The 21,194-nt window shown below is 46.1% G+C and overlaps 1 protein-coding gene across 2 annotated transcripts in view; it reads left to right on the top strand.

Moving 5' to 3' along the window:
* CSMD2 (CUB and Sushi multiple domains 2) overlaps window positions 1-21,194 on the top strand; it is a 263,996-nt gene that overhangs the window by 123,193 nt on the left and 119,609 nt on the right. Inside the window, exons 7-11 of one of the 2 annotated variants that reach the window (XM_071453355.1) lie at window positions 948-1,025; window positions 8,027-8,114; window positions 9,054-9,178; window positions 12,676-12,797; window positions 20,632-20,735. In XM_071453355.1, the coding sequence (XP_071309456.1) occupies window positions 948-1,025; window positions 8,027-8,114; window positions 9,054-9,178; window positions 12,676-12,797; window positions 20,632-20,735 (517 nt within the window). The remainder of the gene's footprint in view (window positions 1-947; window positions 1,026-8,026; window positions 8,115-9,053; window positions 9,179-12,675; window positions 12,798-20,631; window positions 20,736-21,194) is intronic. The other variant, XM_071453356.1, reaches the window with a different exon arrangement.

Below are 21,194 nucleotides of genomic sequence, written 5' to 3'. Positions count from 1 at the left end.
GGAATTACCCCAATTCCTGTTGGAATTACCCCGATTCCTGTTGGAATTACCCCAGTTCCTGCAGTGAGGGCTGAGTTATCCCAATTCCTGTTGCGTTATCCCAATTCCTGCTCTTTTATCCCAGCTCCTCACAGCAGAGGCTGTTCTATCCCGATTCCTGCCTCTGGAGGCTGGAATGATCCCAAATCCAGGTGTTTGTGCTGCTCCCAGATGGTTCTGCCAGGTGGGGTTTGTGTCAAACCCTGAGGGTGGAGGCTGCAGCAGCCAAATCCAGAGCAGGAGAACAAATTGCTGCTCCCTGGTGTGGGAAAAGGGATGGGGCCCTTGGAGATGGATGAGTTCTTGTTCCCTTGCCTGGTTTTTCTCCTCTTCTGGTGGAAGTTTGCAGCCAGGAGGGAATGGTCACACTTGGGGAGGAGTCCCCCAGGTGTGGGGCTCCAAGCTGATATTTCCCTAGGCCAGTAATGGGGTTTAATTTTCTTTTCCCTGCTGTTTATTCACACCAGCTCTGCGGTTTTTAGGTTCTCAGTGCTCCCCTGGAATGGCTCTGCTGTGTAAATGGGTTCATGGGATAAATTCCAGAAAAACTGGGGGGAAACCAGCTCAGCATTTTCCTGTCAGCATCCCTGAAGCTCCTCAGAGCTTCCCTTTTGCCTGTCTCCCATTTGTAGTGGGTTACAGAGGGACTGGGGAGGGGTTGGACCCCATTTTTACTTTGAAATTAAACCTCTCCAAAGCCCTAACATAGAAAACAAATCCCTCTCCAAAGCCCTGGCATGGAAAAAACAAACCCCTGCTGGTTTTGAGCAGTCAGGATAAGCTGATCCCAAAGGCAAGGATGCAGGATGTGGGTGATTCACGTTTTTATTTTTAAAATACAAACTGGACAATCCCTGAAGCTCAGCTCAACTTTTTCCTCGTCTTTCCTTTGTTTCCCACCCCTGCAGTCAAGAAGCAGATGGAGCTCAAGTCCAGAGGGGTGAAACTCATGCCCAGCAAGGACAACAACCAGAAGACGTCTGTGTGTAAGTTTTTCCTGGCTCTTCCTCACTGTCTTTTTGATAACAATCTCCTGGAACATTTCATTGGACTTTCCAGTAATCTCTAAAACTTCGCCACTCTGAAAAGTTTGGGTGCTTTTCCCCTCTTCCCTCTGCATTTCTGCATCACTCCCTCCTCCCAGTGCTCTGGTCACAAGCATTTACTAACTCCTGGAAGGGTGCAAGGGGTTGGATTTTCTGCATTTGGTTGATTCTGTGCTCCAGGGTCGTGGCTTTGGGCTCCTTTTAGTGGGAAAAACAAAGAAAATTGGGGTTGGGATCGGTGTTATTGCTGTAAATAAGGAGCAGGGATAAGGAACAACATTAAAAACAGAATGTCAGAAAATTTACAGAGGCAGTCACAGCGTCTTCCTTTTTCTATTTGAGTTTTATTTCGTTTTCCCTGCAGAAAAAAATCATAATTCTGGGTTTGTGATGCTGATTTTTTCAGGTTGTAGTGCTGATTTTTCAGGTTGTGTGGAGTGCTTGGTGTGTCAGGGGCAGAACATTGGGGTCACTGCTGTGCCTCCCTTGGGCAGGTGGGAAATATTTCAGTTTTCCATCAGGTTCTTCCCAAATCAGGAGCAAAACCTGCGGCTTTTGTCCCTGAATCTTGGGCTCTTACTGAAATGAAACAGGAGGGATCAGACTGGGAGTTAATATTTTATGTGGATTCAAATGGCAGCGGGATGGAGCATTTTTCCAAATGGATTTTAGGGGAGAAGCTGGAATTGCTCATTTTGTTGCACAGCCCATTACCCCCATCAGAGAGGAGCATTTGCACAGCTCAGCTGGGTGGATTTTGCATACAAAATTCAGAAAAATGCATGGACTGGATCTGAATTGGTGCATTTTGCATACAAAATCCAGAAAAAGGCATGGACTGGATCAGAATTGTGCCTCAGTGTCTGTCTGGAAGGAGAGTTTCCCTCCCAGCTCCCAGAAGAATTTTTACAGGCTCTGTTTTTTTGGGAGCAAAGCCCAAAAAGGTAAAAAACAACCCAAAATCTCCAGAGCAGAAAACACTGGGGGCATCCAGGGGAAAATAATTCAGTTTTAAAGGGAATTATCCTTTAAAATTGAGTCCAAGCTGTTCCTGGCTGGGTGTTACATTCCTTGCCAGGAAGAATTTATTGGAATAAACTTCCCAGTGCCCTTATCTGAGTGAAAAATCCAGTTGGGAACCCCCTGGCTGGATGTGGAGACAGAGGGGGTGTGTTTGGAGTGGGGGGAGTTTTGCCCTGGATTTTGGGGAATTTTGGGGAAAGGAGTGAAATCATTGATTTAACGAAGCACCGTGGTGTTAACAATACACAAAATTCCCATTTCTCCTTCCTGGGAATGGCCTTTGGAGCAGTTTTACCCATTTTTAATGCACTGAGGTGAGGAGGACACAGCAGCTGTATTCCCTTTCCAGCAGATCCTGCACTTCTGAGGAGGGAAAATAGGAATTCATTCCCCTTGCCTGGTTTATCCCATCCCAGGGGGCTCAGAGCTGCCAGATGGGAGCTCAGATCTTGAGGAAGCTCAGGCTGGAAGTTGTTGTGCTGGAATATTGGGGATGGTGGCCCCATTCCATGGTCCTTGTGACCCTCCAGCTCCTTCCCCATGCCCTGCTCTCCATCAGCTCTGGATTTTCCCTATTTTGTCCCTGTTTTGGAGCCTTCTGCTCCCACAGGGAATTCCCAGCTGCAGGAGTGCTGGTTCCCAAGGAGATGGCACCAGGAAAATCAGGTTTTTATTTTGATTTTTTCTGCTCTGTTCCCTGCTGGATTTGCAGGGTTGGTTGAGCCCCTCTGCGCTCCCAAACCTCCACGAGCTGAGTTTGCATCACAGATAATTCCACAGGTTGGGTAAAGAAATTTCCTATTCCTGGGCAATTTCCAGCTGCTCTGGCTCAAATACCAGAAATTCAGGAATTTTCATGTCTCTTGCTGACACTTAAAGCTGTGCCACAGAAACTTAAAATGGTTAAGGCTGGAAATGATCAAGTCCAGCCTTCAAGTCCCTGTTTTATTTTGGATTATTCCTACCAGCAATGTTTTCTTTCCAAGTACTCTGGCCTAAAATCCTCCCTGGAAGGATCCACTCTTAAATCCTGCAGGTTTTGGATTTGGGATTGCCTGGTCAGATTAAACCTGGAGTGTTTGGTGTGGCTGAATGGAGGAAAAATGTAGTGATGTAACAGCTGCTTGTGTTATTGCAGGGAAAAAAAAAAATCCATAAAAATACAAAATTCTGGGGGGAGGTGCTGTTTGTGCTCAGTTGTGCTGGATTGTGTTTGTTTGAAATCTTAATTAAGTGCTTTGTGCTCACCATCAGTTAAATTATTTGGAAATCTTGCTTTAATCACTTTTGGAGGGAAGATAATACTGAGAGACAAATAATGCAGGTAGAAGAAATAGTTTGAAATTTTAGACCATATTTTGGAGGTTGTTTCTGGCACTTGAAAGCAGAATGTAAATGTGGATATTCCAGGTCCCACAGTGGGAAAATTGTGGTGGTTTGGATTTAAAAAAAAAGCATCCAAGTGGGTTTTGTGGTGTTTGGGTGAGGCCTACCTGGAGGGGCCTTGGAAGGCCTTGGGTGAAGGAACTTCTGTGTGTGTGTCCAGCTGGGTCAAAATCTCCTTTGCAAAGTCATTTTTTGGGGTGGGTTGAGCAGTTTTTAGGTGTCAGCCAAGTGTGTTGGAATTTCTGGGTTTTGGGGAGGTGTCTGTGGGACACAGGAACCACCTGGGGCCTTGTGGGTGAAGGACTGGAAGTTCTGTGTGTGTCCAGATCGGTCAAAATCCGCTTTGCAAAGTCATTTTTGGGGTTGTTTGAGCAGTTTTTAGGTGTCAGCCAAGTGTGTTGGAATTTCTGGATTTTGGGGAGGTGTCTGTGAGACCAAGGAGCCACCTGGGGCTTGGGGACAAGCTGTGCTTGGGTGGGACAGCCTGAAATGCTCTGGGAATTCTGCACTTCTGGGAATGCTTGTGAAGCTTCACCTTCTGAGCTGTTCTGGAACATTCCCAGCTGGGAAATAAATTGGGGTTTGGAGCTCTCCTGGTGGAACATTCCCAACTGGGAAATTGGGGTTTGGAACATTCCCAGCTGGGAAATTGGGGTTTGGAGCTCTCCTTGAGGAACATTCCTAACTGGAAACTGGGGTTTGGAGCTCTCCTGGTGGAACATTCCCAGCTGGAAATTTGAAGTTTGGAGCTGTCCTGGTGGAACATTCCACAGCTGGGAAATTGGGGTTTGGAGTTCTCCTGGTGGAACATTCCCAACTGGGAAATTGGGGTTTGGAACATTCCCAGCTGGGAAATTGGGGTTTGGAGCTCTCCTGGTGGAACATTCCCAGCTGGGATTGGATTTTCCCAGTGTCAGGACCTGGCTGTGACCTTTTCGCTCTTGCTGTCGCTAAAATTGGGAGTGTTCAGTGTCTGGGTTGGGGTCACTGAGGTTCTGGAATTTACTTCATCCTTAATTTTTTGGGCGCTGAAGGAACTTTGAGGGTTGGAAACGCAGCAGGACCTCATTGGGGTGAACCCTGCACCCCAAAATCAGCTCCAAGCTCTCAGGCCTGGTTTTTGTGATCTCTCCCAGAAGTTTGCATGGAATTTCCCTGGTGTGACCACTCAGATTAACCCTTTAAACCATCTAATTCCTGCTGCAGTCCTTCCCAGCCCTCCTGCCAGAAAGCATCACCTCCTTTCACTGGATTCCTCATGCTGAGAAATGCTGGGGCTTTGTCAAAGGTTTGTTTTTTTTCTTTAGATGCTGCTTTGTTTTGTAGTTCTGAAATTCACTGAGAAATTGTCCCTTGGGAATCTGTCAGTGAAGTTTGCTTATTAAGAGAAATAAAGCTAAAGAGGATTTGAACAGTGAATTCCAGTGGCAAACTGAACCGTCAGAACTGGCTGTCACTGAATTCGTGAGGAGAAAGAAATGGAAAAAATCAGGAGGATGAGGGGATTGAAAACCAATCCCATGGTTGGGGGAGAGAATTCCTGAGCTTTTAATACAGAAATTGAGCAGTTCATCACAATTTTTTTCCTAGTATTAAGAACAGAATATTAGAAAATTTACAGAGGCAGTCACAGCGTCTTCCTTTTTCTATTTGAGTTTTATTTCTTTTTCTATTTGAGTTTTATTTCATTTTCCCTGCAGAAAAAAATCATAATTCTGGGTTTGTAATGCTGATTTTTTATTTGGGAACGGCCCAGCCCAGGTGAAACTTTGGGAAGGGGAACATAGCAAATTCTCAGCATGACAAATCCAGTTTGTAACCTTCGGGCTGTTCTGTTTGTGTGTGTTCAAAACAAAAGGTAGAGAACAAAAGTTTTTGTAAATGAGCATCTAATCCATCTCCTCCTTTTCTTTCACTCTCCTTAAAAGAGAAATTCCCCAATTCCCAGGATATGGAGATATCTTCCCTCTCCCCCTTGCTCAGCTTTATCTTCCCTGTTCTCTGCTTTATCTTCTGGTGGTTTTAGGTGTTAATGAATCTCCACTAACGAGACATGAGCTGGGCTTAGACCTCAGCAGTGAGGGTGACAAACTCTCCTCTGGGGCCTTTGTTTTCCTGGGGATCTGGGGTTGTTTCTTCCCAAAATTTTGAATTCCAGGCTTCATTTTTATCTGATATGGGAAATAATCACTGGGTGTGGGAGCAGTGACCCACTCTGGGGGTACACAAGGGGTGGGCTGGGGTTGGTTTGACCATGGGAGGAGGAATTTGCTGTGGGAATGGGATTTTTCCTCTGAGGAAGAGCTCCCAATGTTGGGGTGTGGTTGTTACAGGTGTGTGTGGTCAGGGGGGTTTTTACAGAGAAAAATCAGGAATTTGAGCACTTTCCTTCCCTCCCACAAGGCTTTGGGACATAAAACCCTCCTTGGGTCCCTCATGCTGAGGTGAATTTTCCTTTTTTTTGGAGCTGCCTGTGCACAGGCATCACCTTTGGGAGCAGGGAAGGAGCCCAAGGAGGGTGGTGGCACCTGGGGACCTTGTTCAGCCAAACTTTCCCTGTCAGGAGCTGGGAGTTGAACCCATGGGCTGTCAGGAGCTGGGAGTTGAACCCATGGGCTCCCTTCCTTCACACTCTGGGGTGATTTGGACTCCTCTGGGCCTGTGAAAAGTGGCAGAGCAAAGTTTGGAGCTGTAAAAAATGGAGGGATGCTGGATTCTGCTTTGGTGCTGCTGCCTGAGCTTAACCAGGGGTTATTGTGGTGCTGTTCACAGGGGTCCCAGGATGAGGGGAGAGATGAGAATCTTGACTCCATGTTTCAGAAGGCTTGATTTATTATTTTATGATATATATTATATTAAAAGAAAATCGTATGTTAAAACTGTACTAAAGAATAGAAGAAAAAATTTCATCAGAAGGCTGGAAAGGAAAGATAATAAAATCTTGACTGCTCACAGCCTCGACACAGGTGGCTGTCATTGGTCATCAAATAAAAACAATTTCCCATGCTAGGTAAACAATTTTCAAATCACATTCCAAAGCAGCAAAACGTGGAGAAGCTGAAACTTCTAATGAAATCCTAATGGAAGGATTTTTCATAAAATATGTCTGTGACAGGTAATGGACATGGAAAATGGGAAAACACTCCCTCAGAGGGTGTTTTCCGTGAATCCATGGCTCTGCCCCCTCTGTGTCCTCCCACACACACAGGAGAGCACCAGAGCATCCCATGGGGACAGTCCCAGCCCCATCCCTGCTCCAGCACGGTGGGAAGGGAGGAAAAATGGGCCTTAAAAAGGAAATTCCTGAAAAGAACTCAAAGGGCATCAGATGAGTGTTAGTGCTGAGGAATGGAATATTTTGGGGATCAGCAAAATTGGGACAAGCGTCCTCCTTGTAGGAGCAGCTGCACTTGGGGATGCACCAGGGATTCCCCAGTGGTTAATTCCAAATATTGGCTGGTCTTGGCTTGGTGTGTGTCCGGTGTGGGTGCATTTTCACCATGGATTCTCCCCCTGGGTTCTCCCCTTCCCCCTGCAGGGCTGCGGTTGCTGAGGCCTCTGTCTGCCATGAGGAAGGGGCTGGTGTCACCTCAGTGTCACCCTCCTGCTGGCAGTGGCCTTGGGGGCACCGTGCTTGGAATAAAATTGGGATTTCCTCCCCTGTAATCCAGCGCTGGGCAGAGGTGGGATGGAAATTGGGGTGGTTTCAGTGGCTCAGCATCATGGCTGAGAAATGTGCTGTAGGTTCGGGTGCAAAGAAAACCAAATCCCATCGAATTCCTGTGGCAAAATCCCCCTTTTGTCCCTTGTGGCTGTGCTGGAATTCAGCCTGGAAACCAGGATTGTGCCAGGGCTGAGGGACCCCCCGGGTTCCCCTGTCCTGCACCCTCCTTTGTGCCTCAGGCAGGTTGGAGAGGGCTGGAAATGGGGAGGATGGAGCTGGGAGCTTTCTTCAGTGCTGGCCACCACCCCATGGATTTCATGTTTGTTGGCATCCGGGTTGCTCCATAAATTTCTCCATGTTCCAACTAAATGACTTGGCTCTCAAACCCTCGACTTGCATCCCCCTCTCCTTTCTCCCTCTCGTTCTGTGCTTGGTTTTCCCCCCCTGGGATCACACACCTGCCTTTTCATGGAGTTGTTTTCTTTCCCTGGCACGCTGGGCTGGGTTTGGAGGGCTGTGAGGTCACCTTGGAGGGTGGCAGGTGGAGTTTTAGTCACAACAAACAGGGTCTGTGATTGGTGTCATTTAGCAGAATGGAAAAAATACCCAAAAATCAGCTTTTTCCAGAGGTATTTCTGTAGTGGAATGGAGGGAAAACTGTGTCCCTAGCTGGCATTTCCTAGAAAATACTCAGGTTGTAAACTGAGCAGGATATTTGTTTCCAAAGCTGTTGTTTTTTTGTGGAATAAAACATTGAGGTTTCTGAGCTCCCAGTTGCCATTTTTCTCGCCACATCCACCAAGCCAGCTGCTGCAAGAATGTTCCTTTTGCTATTCTGTCTCTGTATGTGCTGTTTTTTGCTTTGTAGTAACTCAGGTTGGTGTGTCCCAGGGACATAATTTGTGTCCAGACCCTGGGATTCCCGAGAGAGGCAAAAGGATAGGCAACGATTTTAGGTAAGAATATTTTCTGTGTGTTCTGTGCATGAGCTCCTGGGTGTGCTCCTTGTGTGGGAGGCTCTGTTTGCTCAGTCCCCCCTCCCAAAATCCTGCCCAGTTTTGGGGAGCACGTGGGTAAAACCCTTCCTGTGTGTGCTGTTCCACAAAGATCTCCTGCAGTGTTTTTATCCTTTCCCAATCCGGGTTGTGTGCTGTCATCCCTCCCCTGGAAAACTGAAACAGCCAGAAGAAAAAAATCACTTTTCAAATTAGCTCAAGCCTCAGCATGGCCCTGCCCTTAGAGAATTTGAGGTGGCTGAGGTTCCTTGTCACTGAGCCTGTGTGGTGCCGGCTAATTGGGGTTTAGAAAGTTTAAACCAGAGCTGTTGTTCCTTTCCAGTTCCCAGTTTTCCTTTGCAGGGATGCCCCAGCTGCTGGTGGCCGTGGGGAATCAATATTTCATCTGATTTTGCTGCCCAGGGCTGTTTTGCTCATGGAAAGTGTCTCTCAGTCAAATCCCAGTCTGTCAAATTCTCCTCAAATCCAGCAAAGGAGAGAGGGCAGAGGAAAGGGAATCCCAGCAGTCCCGAAATTCCATGGGATGAATTCCCAGCTGCTGCAGGCTGGATTGTGTTACCCAGTGAACAAAGCAGCTGGAACAGCAAAGCTCAGAATCCAAACCACAGAACAAAGAGCAGAACTCTCAGCAGTTGATGACGATTTTTATTTCGCTTTATGAGAGCGCTGAGCACGTCCTCTCTCAGAGCTGTGGATGAAATTCCCACTGAAATGTCACTAAAAATTGAGATTTGGGCATCAGCACCTGGGGCAAGCACAGCAGAGGGGAGGCAGAGCTGGTCCCTCCTCCCTTCCTGCTGCCTGCAGGGCCAGGGGATGGCCCTGGCCCCAAATCCTGGCATCAGGAGCTGGCTGATGTCCCCTCTGTCCCCTCTCCAGGCTGGGCTCCAGCATCCAGTTCTCCTGCAACGAGGGCTACGACCTGCAGGGCTCCAAGAGCATCACCTGCAAGAGAGTCAGCGACATCATCGTGGCCTGGAGCGACCACCGGCCCGTCTGCAGAGGTGAGGGGCTCAGCCTGCCTGGATTTCGGGATTTTTAGGAATTCCCAGCTCCTTCCTGTCCCTTTTCCATCACCCATCCTGCCCCTTGGTCAAATAATGCCAGAATGGTTTGGGTTGGAGGGACATTGAGGACCATCCTGCTCCTTCCACTGTCTTAGACACTCCCAGGGGTCCAGAGGGAGTCTGAGGGGCTCAGCCTGCCTGGATCTGGGGATTTGGGGGAATTCTCAGCTCCTTCCTCCCTTTTCCATCATCCATCCTGCCCTCAGGTCAAATAATCCCAGAATGGCTTGGGTAGGACCATCCTGTTCTTCCCACTGTCCCTCCATGCTGGTCTTAGACACTCCCAGGGATCCAGGGGCAGCCTGAGGGGGCTCAGCCTGGCTGAATTTTGGGATTTTTGGGAATTCCCAGCTCTTTCCTGTTCCATTTCTCACCCGTCCTGCCCTCAAGTCAAATAATCCCAGAATGGTTTGGGTTGGACCATCCTGTTCTTCCCACTGTCCCTCCATGCTGGCCTTGGACACTCCCAGGGATGGGGCAGACTCAGGGGGCTCAGCTTGGCTGAATTTTGGGATTTGTAGGAATTCCCAGCTCCTTCTTGTCCATTTCTCACCCATCCTGCCCTCAGGTCAAATAATCCCAGAATGGTTTGGGTTGGACCATCCTGTTGTTCCCACTGTCCCTCCATGCTGGCCTTGGACACTCCCAGGGATCCAGGGGCAGCCTGAGGGGGCTCAGCCTGGCTGAATTTTGGGATTTTTGGGAATTCCCAGCTCCTTCTTGTCCATTTCTCACCCATCCTGCCCTCAAGGCCAAATCTCAGAGTGGTTTGGGGTGGAGGGACATTGAGGACCATCCTGTTCCTTCCACTGTCCCTCCAAACTGGTCTTGGACACTCCCAGGGATCCAGGGGCAGCCTGAGGGGGCTCAGCCTGGCTGAATTTTGGGATTTTTTTGGAACTCCCAGCTCTTTGCTGTTCATTTCTCACCCATCCTGCCCTCAGGTCATCCCTTGGCCAGGTCAGAGAGTCCCAGAGGGGTTTGGGTTGGGAGGAACCTTAAGGAAGATGTTCCATGGGCAGGGACACCTTCCCCCATCCCGGGCTGGCCTTGGACACTTCCAAGGATGGGACATCCACAATTTCTCTGGGAAATCTTCCCCAAGGCCTCCCCACCCTCACTTTAAAGCTGTTTTCAGCCTCTCAGCCCCTGTTTAGGCACTTCCTCCTCCCCTCACAGACTCCCCCCAGCTGTCCCTAAATCCCTGCCCTTCCCTCTCTCCAGAACATTCTTTTAATTCAGGGAGGTCAAACCTGAGCAGGATCACCCCTCTCCCTATTCCAGGTGTTTTCTCCCCTCTCCTCCTTCTCCTGTTAGAGGAAAGACTGGAATAAAACCTGGAAAAGCAGAGCTGGTTGGAGATTTTTAATGGGAAATGTGGAATTTTGGGGCTGTGCTTCCCCAGGAGCCTCATCCTGTGCCATGAGCCATCAGGAAATTGAGGGTTTTTTCCCATTTTTCCCATTTTGCCCTTGGCCATTTTGTTTTCATTCCCTCTCTGAAATGTCACATTGTGATATTTGTAATGCTAATAAAGAACAACTTGTAATATTTTTAATTGAATCCCTTTAAAGCTCTTAAAGTCATAAATAGGTTTTTGGGTTTTTTTTTCCCCAGTTCTTTTTAATTTCATCTGCAGATTTTTTTCAGGGCTTTGGAATCCCATGTAATTCTTGAAACAAGCCTGGAATAAATTGAATCAGTGTAAGAGGATATTTGGCATAAATATGTGACACTGTAAAGGAAATTTATGGTGTCCTCCTGCAAGAGATAAGAAAGGATTTGCCAGCATTATTCTGTTTCTGTGAATCAACTTAATTTTTTTAGCTGCTGACTTTCATGTTTTGGGTTTTTTTTTTTTCTTCTATTTAAAAACTCTGATTTTTATTTCAGCTTTCTGCCACTTTTTCCTCCCAGTTTGTGCCATTTTTTTATTTGGCTTCCCTCAAATTCCAGAGTCAGTCCCAGATTTTAACCCCTTGGGCTTCAATAATTTCTTAATCCCCAGTGAGCAAATTCTGGGGGAAATTTCTGCAGCTTCCCTCTGGATCCTGGGAGAGTCACTTAATCCCACCTGAAAAATGGGAATAATGGGATTTACCCTTTTTTTTACACTGTGGATGAGGCAGGAGAGGTTCAGCATCCTGGATAAGTGATCTCAGCTCCTTCCTGAGCTGCTTCCCAGCCATCCCCACAGCTTGGCCAGGAGATTATTTTCTATATTTTACAAAGAAAAAAAAAAACCTTTTCAGACTCCAAAAATGCAAATACATCTCCAAAATTAAATTATACATTTAAATAAATAAATAAACTTCAACAATAAATTAATTTTGAGGCTTCATCACAGCAGAGGATATTTCCAGAACCAGGATGTTTTTCCCCACTTTTTTTTGTGGAATATTTCAGCTAAATATTACATCAAAGGCATTCCACAGGCAAAATTTTCCCTGCTTAAGCACTTTTTTCCAGCTTTTCCTTTACCTGAGATGTTTTGAAGATGCAGAGCTGAGTTTCCACCTTAGTTCTGAGCCCGCAGAAGGAAACCAGCTGATAAATACTTAATAATGACCTAATAAATCCTGGCTGTGCAGTGTTTTGGGGGTTTGATCTGCAGGAAGAAAGGGAATGGGGTTTTTTGGGGACATCAGGAAGGAGACTTGTCATTCCTGGCCTGGATGGGGAAGGGTTTTTGTGAGGAAAAAAGGAGGAAGAAAAGGAAATAAATCAGTGTGAGCATAGAGAGCGGTTGGGTGTTGGTCTGAGGGGAGATGGGATTGAGGGTTGGTGGGATCAGGGGTTGATGAGATCAGAGTTTGGTGGGATCAGAGGTTGATGAGATCAGGGTTTGGTGGGATCTGAGGTGGATGGGATCTGGGGTTTTTTGAATCAGAGGTTGGTGGGATCAGGGTTTGGTGGGATCAGGGATTATTGGGATCAGCGGTTGATGAGATCAGGGTTTGTTGGGATCATGGGTTGATGGGATTGGGGTTTGTTGGGATCAGGTTTGGGTGAGATCTGGGTTTGTTGGGATGAGGGTTTAATGGGATCAGGTTTTGGTGAGATTAGGGATCATTGGGATCATGGGTTGATGGGATCAGGGTTTGGGTGAGATCAGGGTTTGGTGGGATCAGGGATTGTTGAGAGCAGGGATTATTGGGATCAGGGATTATTGGGATCAGGGATTATTGGGATCAAGGGTTGATGGGATCAGGGGTTTTATGGGATATGGGGTTTTTGGGATCAAGAGTTGATCGCCCCACTCCTCACAGAGAAACCCCTCATTTTCACCGCCTGGGTGTAAAAAAGGAGCAGCGTAGGCCGCAAAAACACCAACTCCTCAATTCTTTCCACCACCTCCCTTTTCCATCTCCACCCCTCGCTCATCCCTCCTCCTGCCCCTCCCCAGTGCTGAGTGTCCCCGTTTGTGTCCCCAGCCAGGATGTGTGACACGTACCTGCGCGGGCCCAGCGGGGTCATCACGTCCCCCAACTACCCCGTGCAGTACGACAACAACGCCTACTGCGTGTGGGTCATCACCGCCCTCAACCCCGCCAAGGTGAGCTCGGGGAGGGGGCTTGTCCCGGACAGACGGACACTCAGGGGTCACCTCATCACCCTCCTGAAAGGTGGCTGTGCCTCTGGGCCCTCAGCTTGGCAGGGGTTGTGAGACTCCTCATCCGGAGGGGCCAAGAACACAAACCCCGGTGAGTGAGGAGCCACTGAGGGAGCTCAGCCTGGACAAAAGGACACAAAGCTGACACTCAGGGGTCACCTCATCACCCCTCACAACCCCTGAAAGGTGCCTGTGCTTCTGGACCCTCAGTTTGGGGGGGATTTGGGACTCTTGAGCTCATCCAGAGGGGCCGGGAACACAAACCCTGTGAGTGAGGAAACACTGAGGGAGCTCAGCCTGGACAAAAGGAGACTCAAGGGTGACCTCATCACCCTCCACAGCTCCTGAAAGGTGCCTGTGCTTCCCCAGTTTGGGAACGATTTGGGGACTCTTGAGCTCCAAATACAAACCCTGTGAGTGAGGAATACAAACCCTGGGGAACACAAACCCTGTGAGTGAGGAGCCACTGAGGGAGCTCAGCCTGGAGAAAAGGGCACGAAGCTGACACTCAGGGGTCACCTCATCACCCTCCACAGCTCCTGAAAGGTGCCTGTGCTTCTGAGCCCTCAGCTTGGGAAGGATTTTGGGACTCTTGAGCTCATCCAGAAGGGTTGGGAATACAAACCCTGTGAGTGAGGAACCACTGAGGGAGCTCAGCCTGGACAAAAGGAGGCTCAGGGGTCACCTCATCACCCTTCACAATCCCTGAAAGGTGCCTGTGCTTCTGGGCCCTCAGTTTGGGAGGATCTGGGACTCTTGAGCTCATCCAGAGGGGCTGGGAACACAAACCCTGTGAGTGAGGAGCCACTGAGGGAGCTGGGGATGTTTGTCCTGGACAAACGGACACTGAGGGATGTCCTCATCACTTTCTGCAGCTCCTGAAAGGTGCCTGTGCTCAACTGGGGCTGGGCTCTGTCTCCAGGAGCTGACAGAACCAGAGGACACAGCCTTAAGCTGCCCCAAGGGAAATTTAGGTTGGGCATTAGGAAAAAGTTTTTTACAGAAAGAGTGATAAAGTTCTGGCATGGTCTGCCTGGGGAGGCGGTGGAGTCCCCATCCCTGTGTGTGTTTAAAACAAGCCTGGATGTGGCACTGGGATGGTTGGGGCTGGGTTGGACTTGATGATCTTGAAGGTTTCTTCCAACCCAGTGATTCTGTGATTGTGTGAATTCTGTAAATTCTGGGAATTTTGAGAACACCCTGGGCAATTCTGGGGTGTTTGCTCTGCCCAGGGAGACAGTGGAGTCCCCATCCCTGTGTGTGTTTAACAAAGCCTGGATGTGGCACTGGGTGCCAGGGTTGAGTTGAGGTGTTGGGGCTGGGTTGGACTCGATCTTGAAGGTCTCTTCCAACCCAGTGATTCTGGACATTCTGTGAAGGTGGGTCTTCACCCCCAGCTTGGGGCTGGGCAGCTCTGCAGCTCCAGGGAGAAAGGGTTTCTGTGGAATTCCAGGCTTGTATTTCATGGGATTCCAGGTTTGGGTTGGGAGGGACCTGGAGGAAGGGCAGGGACACTTTCACTGTCCCAGGTTTCTCCACACTGGACACTTCAGGGATCCAGCCACAGCTTCTCTGGGAATTCCAGCCCAGCCCCTCCTCACCCTCACAGAGGGTTCAATCCCAATATCCCATCCAATCATTCCTTTCAGTCCAAAGGTGTTGAGGAGAATTGTTGATTTACAGAGAGGAGGAGATGAACAAAGGGGATCCTTTGCCCTGATGTTTTATGCAACAAAAGTTGGAATGGGTTTGGAGGCTGGGATGGGGTGGTGGAGTTTGTGTGCACATCCAGACACATCCAGACACATCCAGACACTTCCAAACACATCCAGACACTTCCAAACACATCCAGACACATCCAGATGCTTCCAAATACTTTCAAACACATCCAGACACATCCAAGCACATCCAGATGCATCCAAAGAAATCCAGAGACATCCAAACACCTCCAGGCAAATCCAGACACCTCCAGACCCCTCCAAACACATCCAGACACTTCCAAACACATCCAGGCACTTCCAGACACATCCAGATGCTTCCAAATACTTCCAAACACATCCAGACACATCCAAGCACATCCAGATACATCCAAAGAAATCCAGACACATCCAAACACCTCCAGACAAATCCAGATGCCTCCAGGCCCCTCCAAACACATCCAGAAACATCCAGGCACTTCCAGACACATCCAAGTACATCCAGGCACTTCCAGACACATCCAGATGCTTCCAAATACTTCCAGACACATCAAAGCACATCCAGACATAATCCAGACATCTGCAAACACATCCATGCACACCCAGATACATCCAAACAAATGCAGACAATTCCAGACACCTCCAAACTCATCCAGACACCTCCAAACACACCGAGACACTTCCTAACTCATCCAGATACTTCCAGACACATCCAGACACTTCCAAACTCATCCAGACACTTCCAAACTCATCCAGACTCCTCCACCACCCCATGTAGCTCCAAGCCCTGTCCACCTTGGCCCTGGACACTTCCAGGGATCCCAGGCCAGCCCCAGCTTCTCTAGGAACCTTTTCCAGCCTCTTCCCACCCTCACATTCCAGGTTTTTTCAGCCCCCCAGGCTCGGTTTCTGTCCCCACACAGACTCTTCCCGGTGTTTCCCCAGCTCTCCTGAAATCCCTGCCCTCCCCTCCCTGCTGAAGGCTCGTTTTGTTCAGGGTTGTAATTAAAAGTGAGTGTAATTATTTCCAATCGAAGCCCCTTTGATATCTGGTGTGGGGAGGTGCCCGAGCAGCCCAGCTCATCAGGGCAGGGAGGCTGTGCCAGGAATGCTGATTTTTCCCTTTTTTTTTCCCCTTTGTCCAGCAGAATTTCAGCCCCCAGGGGCAGAGGAGTGAGGTTTGGGTCTATCTCGTGCTATTTATGCAGTATTGTGAATTTATTGACATTTTTGCACTGGTTTAAATTTAAATACAAGCCCTGTCTCTCCTTGTCGTGGGCTGAGACTGGAAAAAGCTGTGAGGGCACCAAACACTCAATTCCCATTGCTGGGGGAAAATGGGCAGGGATTGATCTTTCCCAGGCCAGGGCAGTCACACCTGTACAAAAAGGAGATTGGAATTGGTCAAATCCATTCATTTTCAGATTAATTTCAGATTTCCCAACAAGGAACTGCAGGTTCTGCTCCGTCATCCACAGGAATATGAAAATTTGTCAGCTGTGAGAGGAGATCCCATTGCCTTTGCCTTTGAAATGATAAATAGCTTTAATTAATTCAATTAATGTCAGTTTTTGAGGGATTTGTTGGGGGTTTAGGTGTTTGAGTGTCGTTTACAGGGAGGGAAACCCTTTCCTGAAGCAGGGAAGAAAAAAAGCAACAACCCCTGTGGGAAGGCCACAGCTCTCCCTGCTTTCCTAAATTCTAAAAAAAGATTGGAATTGGTCAAATCCATTCATTTTCAGATTTCCCAGCTTGGATCAGAGATTCCACAGCCCAAGGAACTGCAGGTTCTGCTCCATCATCCACAGAAATGTGGAAATTTGTCAGCTGTGAGAGGAGATCCCATTGCCTTTGCCTTTGAAATGATAAATAGCTTTAATTAATTCAATTAATGTCAGTTTTTGAGGGTTTGTTTTTTTTTTTTTAGGTGTTTCATGGTGGAAATTTTAATTTCCAGGATGGGAAAAGCTCTCCTGGAGCAGGAAAGGGTTGGGAAAAAAGCACCAAATCCTTTGGGAAGGTCCCAGCTCATCCCTCAGGGATGATCCCAGCATTTCCTGGCTGAGGGAAGGATTGGGGATGAATTACTTCCAATAATTCCCATAAAATACTTGGAAATAATACTTTGTAATATTTTTTTTGTAATCTTTTTATGGACTCCAGTGGTTTTTGGATCAAGTTCTGTACCATGGAGCTTTGGGAGGAGCGGGGAGCTGAATTCAGGAATTATTTGCAAGTCCTCTTCTCTGGCAAAAAAAAAAAGAGCCTGAGATCCACTGAGCCCCAAAATCCCCTCCAAATTTGCAATTTTCCCCTCAAAACTGGGAATTTTGCATCCATAGGGTTGAGGCCTCCTCATTGAAAAATTGGGATTTTTTTTTTTTTCCTCTGCAGAGGGGGGACATCAAAACCTCTTTGGGTTTTGGGTTTTTTTTAGCTGGGCCCTGGTGCTTTGGGAATTAATTCCAACCACGGTGGAAAAAGAAATCTCTGGGGAGCTGAGAAATGCATATGATAATTGGGGGATTTGCATAAAAGCTATTTCTGGCCCTTCTTTGACATAATGGATGTTGCTGGTTGAGGTTTCTCCTGGGGTTATTCCCAAAAAAAATCCCTGTCCAGGCTGATGGAGGGAGAAGGGGATGATTTATCCCAAAGGGAGGGGGAAATTCTGGAGCCTGAGGGGAGCAGGGAAAAATGAGAAATGTGCTTGGAAAGCTTCAGGTTAGAGCTGCTGCTCGGGAATGAAATATTGTGGATTTTTCTCCTCAAAATGTGACTGAACTTCCAATCACTTTGGAATCAGGAGTCCCATCCCATTTTCCCATCTTCCTGGCTTTGCTGATTGCTCCTTTTCACTCCAGCACTTCCAGGTTTGGGGTTGCTGGTGGCTCCCCTGGCTCTTTAACAAATCAGCAAATAATTAAATTAAATGAATTACATGTCCAGCTTTCAGAGCAAAACAAAAAAACAAAACCCAGGAAAACGGGTAAATAAATACAATATTCAAAAAACCCCAGGAAAATGGGTAAATAAGTGCAATATTTAAAAAAAAAACAGGAAAATGGGTAAATAAATACAATATTCAAGAAAAAACAACGGGAAAATGGGTAAATAAACACAATATTAAAAAAAATACCCAAAACAGGAAAATGGGTAAATAAATACAATATTCAAGAAAAAACAACAGGAAAATGGGTAAATAAATACAATATTCAAGAAAAAACAATAGGAAAATGGGTAAATAAATACAATATTCAAGAAAAAACAACAGAAAAAAGGGGAAATAAATACAATATTAAAAAAGAAAAAAAAACGAAACAGGAAAATGGGTAAATAAATACAATATTAAAAAAACCCCCAGGAAAATGGGTAAATAAATACAATATTAAAGAAAAAACAACAGGAAAATGGGTAAATAAATACAATATTAAAAAAACAGGAAATGGATAAATAAACACAATATTTAAAAAACCCAACAAAACAGGAAAATGGGTATATAAATACAACATTAAAACAACAGGAAAATGGGTAAATAAATACAATATTTTAAAAAAACCAACAAAACAGGAAAATGGGTATATAAATACAATATTAAAAAAAAAAACAACAGGAAAATAAGTAAATAAATACAATGGGTAAATAAATACAAGCTTGTAAAGCTTCAGGTTAGAACTACATGAGCTGCTGTTCTACCAGAGTGAATTATTGTGGATTTTTCTCCTCAAAATGTGACTGGACAAATCATTAAATAATTAAATAAAATAAATTACATTTCCAGCTTTTAGAGGGAAAACAAACAAAAAACAAAACAAACAAACAAAGAAAAGAAACCACTCCACAAAACAGAAAACTGGGTAAATAAACACAAAATTCAGCACCCAAATCTTGGTGCCAGGAGGTTGCAGTCTGGGTGTGCTAGGTTGTAATTAATTGTTTAATTAGGGTCAGGCTGCTCAGGATGCAGCTCCTGGAGTGGCTGAGGGAATGGTGTGTGCACATCTGCAGCTCCATGTTCTCTGGGTTAATTAATTGCTTTATTCCAACTTTCCATGCTTTTAGAGCCTGCACAGGTTAATATTTGAACACAAATTCAGGTTGTCTGAAGCATCACCCGGGCTCCTGGTTCACCATCCTGGGGCTTTGGGGGAAAAAAACTCATTTAAAAATCAGTTAAAATCCTTGAATTTAATTTTCTGTGCATTGAAAAATACTGTGCTCATCCCTAGGAAAGAAAACACAGGTCAGCTCAGCCTGAACTGTATAAACACATTTAAAAAATTATTTTTGGGTTGAACTTTGGGGTTTTTTTATCCCCCTGGGAATCCACAGCTGCTCAGGTTTTGCTGCTTACAAAAACAAAGAAGGACAAAACCAAGATTTTGGGTTTTTTTGGGCTTTGGCTCCTTCTCCCTTTTGGCTTTTGGTGATTTTGGTGTTGTGTGCTGAAAGAAGCACCAACCCACATTTGGGGATTTAATCTGTTAAAAGTCAGGGAATTTCTTGTATTTGCAAAGGTCTCGCGCATTTGAGTGGTTTTGGGGCTTTTTTTGGCTTTTTTTTTTTTTTTGTCTTTTTGCTGATCAGGTAAAGAATCCAAGAAAGAAAACTCCATTGATTTCTGCTGATGGGGGGTGTGAAACTCTTCTTTAATTTAGTTTTCTGTGCATTTAAAAATACTGTGCTCATCCCTAGGAAAGAAAACACAGGCCAGCTCAGCCTGAACACATTTTATATATAAACACATTTTAAAAATTATTTTTGGGTTGAACTTTGGGGTTTTTTATCCCCCTGGGAATCCACACCTGCTCAGATTTTGCTGCTTAGAAAAGCAAGGAAGGGTAAAACCAAGATTTTGGGTTTCCTGGGCTTTGTTTCCTTGCATTTCTGCTGCTGAGGGATGTGAAACTCTAATTTAATTAACCTCTTCTTTTTCTGTTTGTTCAGCCTATCCCGGGCTGGGTTAAGGACTCTGCCCCCTGAATTGGATTTGAAAATCAGAAATTCCCTTGGAGCACCAACTTCCCTGGGAGTTCTGCTCCTAAGTGATGCAGAGAGGCTGCAAAACCCCAAAATTTGGGTGGGACAGGAGAGGGAAAAAAAGGGATTAGAGATGTGAAAATGCTGAGGGTTGTGTGTGCAGACAGCAGGAGAGAATTCTCTGATAATTCACAGGAATCCATAAATTCTCTCCTGCTCTGGCCAGGAACCAGGAGAATTTCCTGAGGAACCACAGAGTAAAATACTCTGCATTTCCTGAGCCACGGAGTAAAATACTCTGCATTTACTCCATGAACGTCCAAACCCACCTGCAGAATTCCAGTTCTGGGGAGGGAAAGGGTGGGAAAAGGCACACGGAGCTGCAAAAAGCACACAAATGTTGATATCAGTGAAGTCACCTGGGCAAGCAGGAGATGGAGCAGAGGTGATCGAAAGCACTGTAAAAATCATGAAGAAAAAAAAAAAATACAAAAAAAACCCAACAAAAGATAAAAACACAAAAAAAAAACCCCACAAAAAACCCAAAAACAAAAACAAAAAAACCCAAAGCAAAACAAAAAAAAAAAAAAAAACACGAAAAATTCAAACAAAAAAAGACAAAAACCCCCAAAAAACAAAACCAACCGAACTACAAAAAACCCACAAAAAAAGAACAAAAAAAAAAAAACCCAAAAGAAACAAAAAAACCCGAAACCAAAACAAAAAAAAATCTCCATAAGAACCCCCCCCAAAAAAAAACCCACCAAAAATTCAAACAAAAAAAGACAAAAACCCCCCAAAAACAAAACCAACCAGCCAAACAACAACAAAAAACCCCACCAAAAAAAGCACAAAAAAAAAAAAACCAAACGAAACCAAAACAAAAAAATGTCCATAAAAATCCAAAAAAAACCCCAAAAAACCAACCAACCCTAAAAAAAAAAAAAAAAAAAAAAAAAAAAAAAACAAAAACCAAGAAAAACCACCCAATTTTTGGGGCTATTTTGGAGATTTTGATGCTCTTGGAAGCTGCTGCGGGATCCACGGGTAGGGCTTGGTGTTAATTGATGAATAAATGATGTTAATTGTGTCTTTGGCAGGTGATCAAACTCACCTTCGAGGAATTCGAGCTGGAGAGAGGCTACGACACTCTGACCGTGGGGGACGGGGGCCAGGTCGGAGACCAGAAATCCGTGCTTTATGTGTGAGTACCAGAATGCACCTGCCCGGCTGGGGCTGAGGGCTTGGGATGCCGGGATCCGGTGGTTTTAGGGCTTTTTTTAGTGGTTTTCTGTCAGTTTGGGGACAGAAAATTGGATTTTCTTGAGTTGTTCCCTCTGTGCTTTATGTGTGAGTACCAGAATGCACCTGCTTGGCTGGGGCTGAGGGCTTGGGATGCAGGGATCTGGTGGTTTTAGGGCTTTTTTTTTAGTGGTTTTTTGTCACTTTGAGGACAGAAAATTGGATTTCCTTAAGTTGTTCCCTCTGTGCTTTATGTGTGAGTACCAATTCTCGAATTCCCTCCTGCAGGAAAGCACCTGGCCAGGTGGGGCTGCAGGGATCCAGTGGTTTTAGGGCTTTTTTTAGTGGTTTTTTGTCACTTTGGGGACAGAAAATGAAATTGTCCCCTCTGTGCTTTATGTGTGAGTACCAGAATGCACCT

This window comes from Agelaius tricolor, unplaced genomic scaffold, assembly GCF_023055355.1.
Source record: "Agelaius tricolor isolate 1412-34295 unplaced genomic scaffold, bAgeTri1.0.p SCAF_36, whole genome shotgun sequence".
NCBI lineage: Eukaryota > Metazoa > Chordata > Aves > Passeriformes > Icteridae > Agelaius > Agelaius tricolor.
This window is presented reverse-complemented; position numbering and strand designations above follow the sequence as displayed.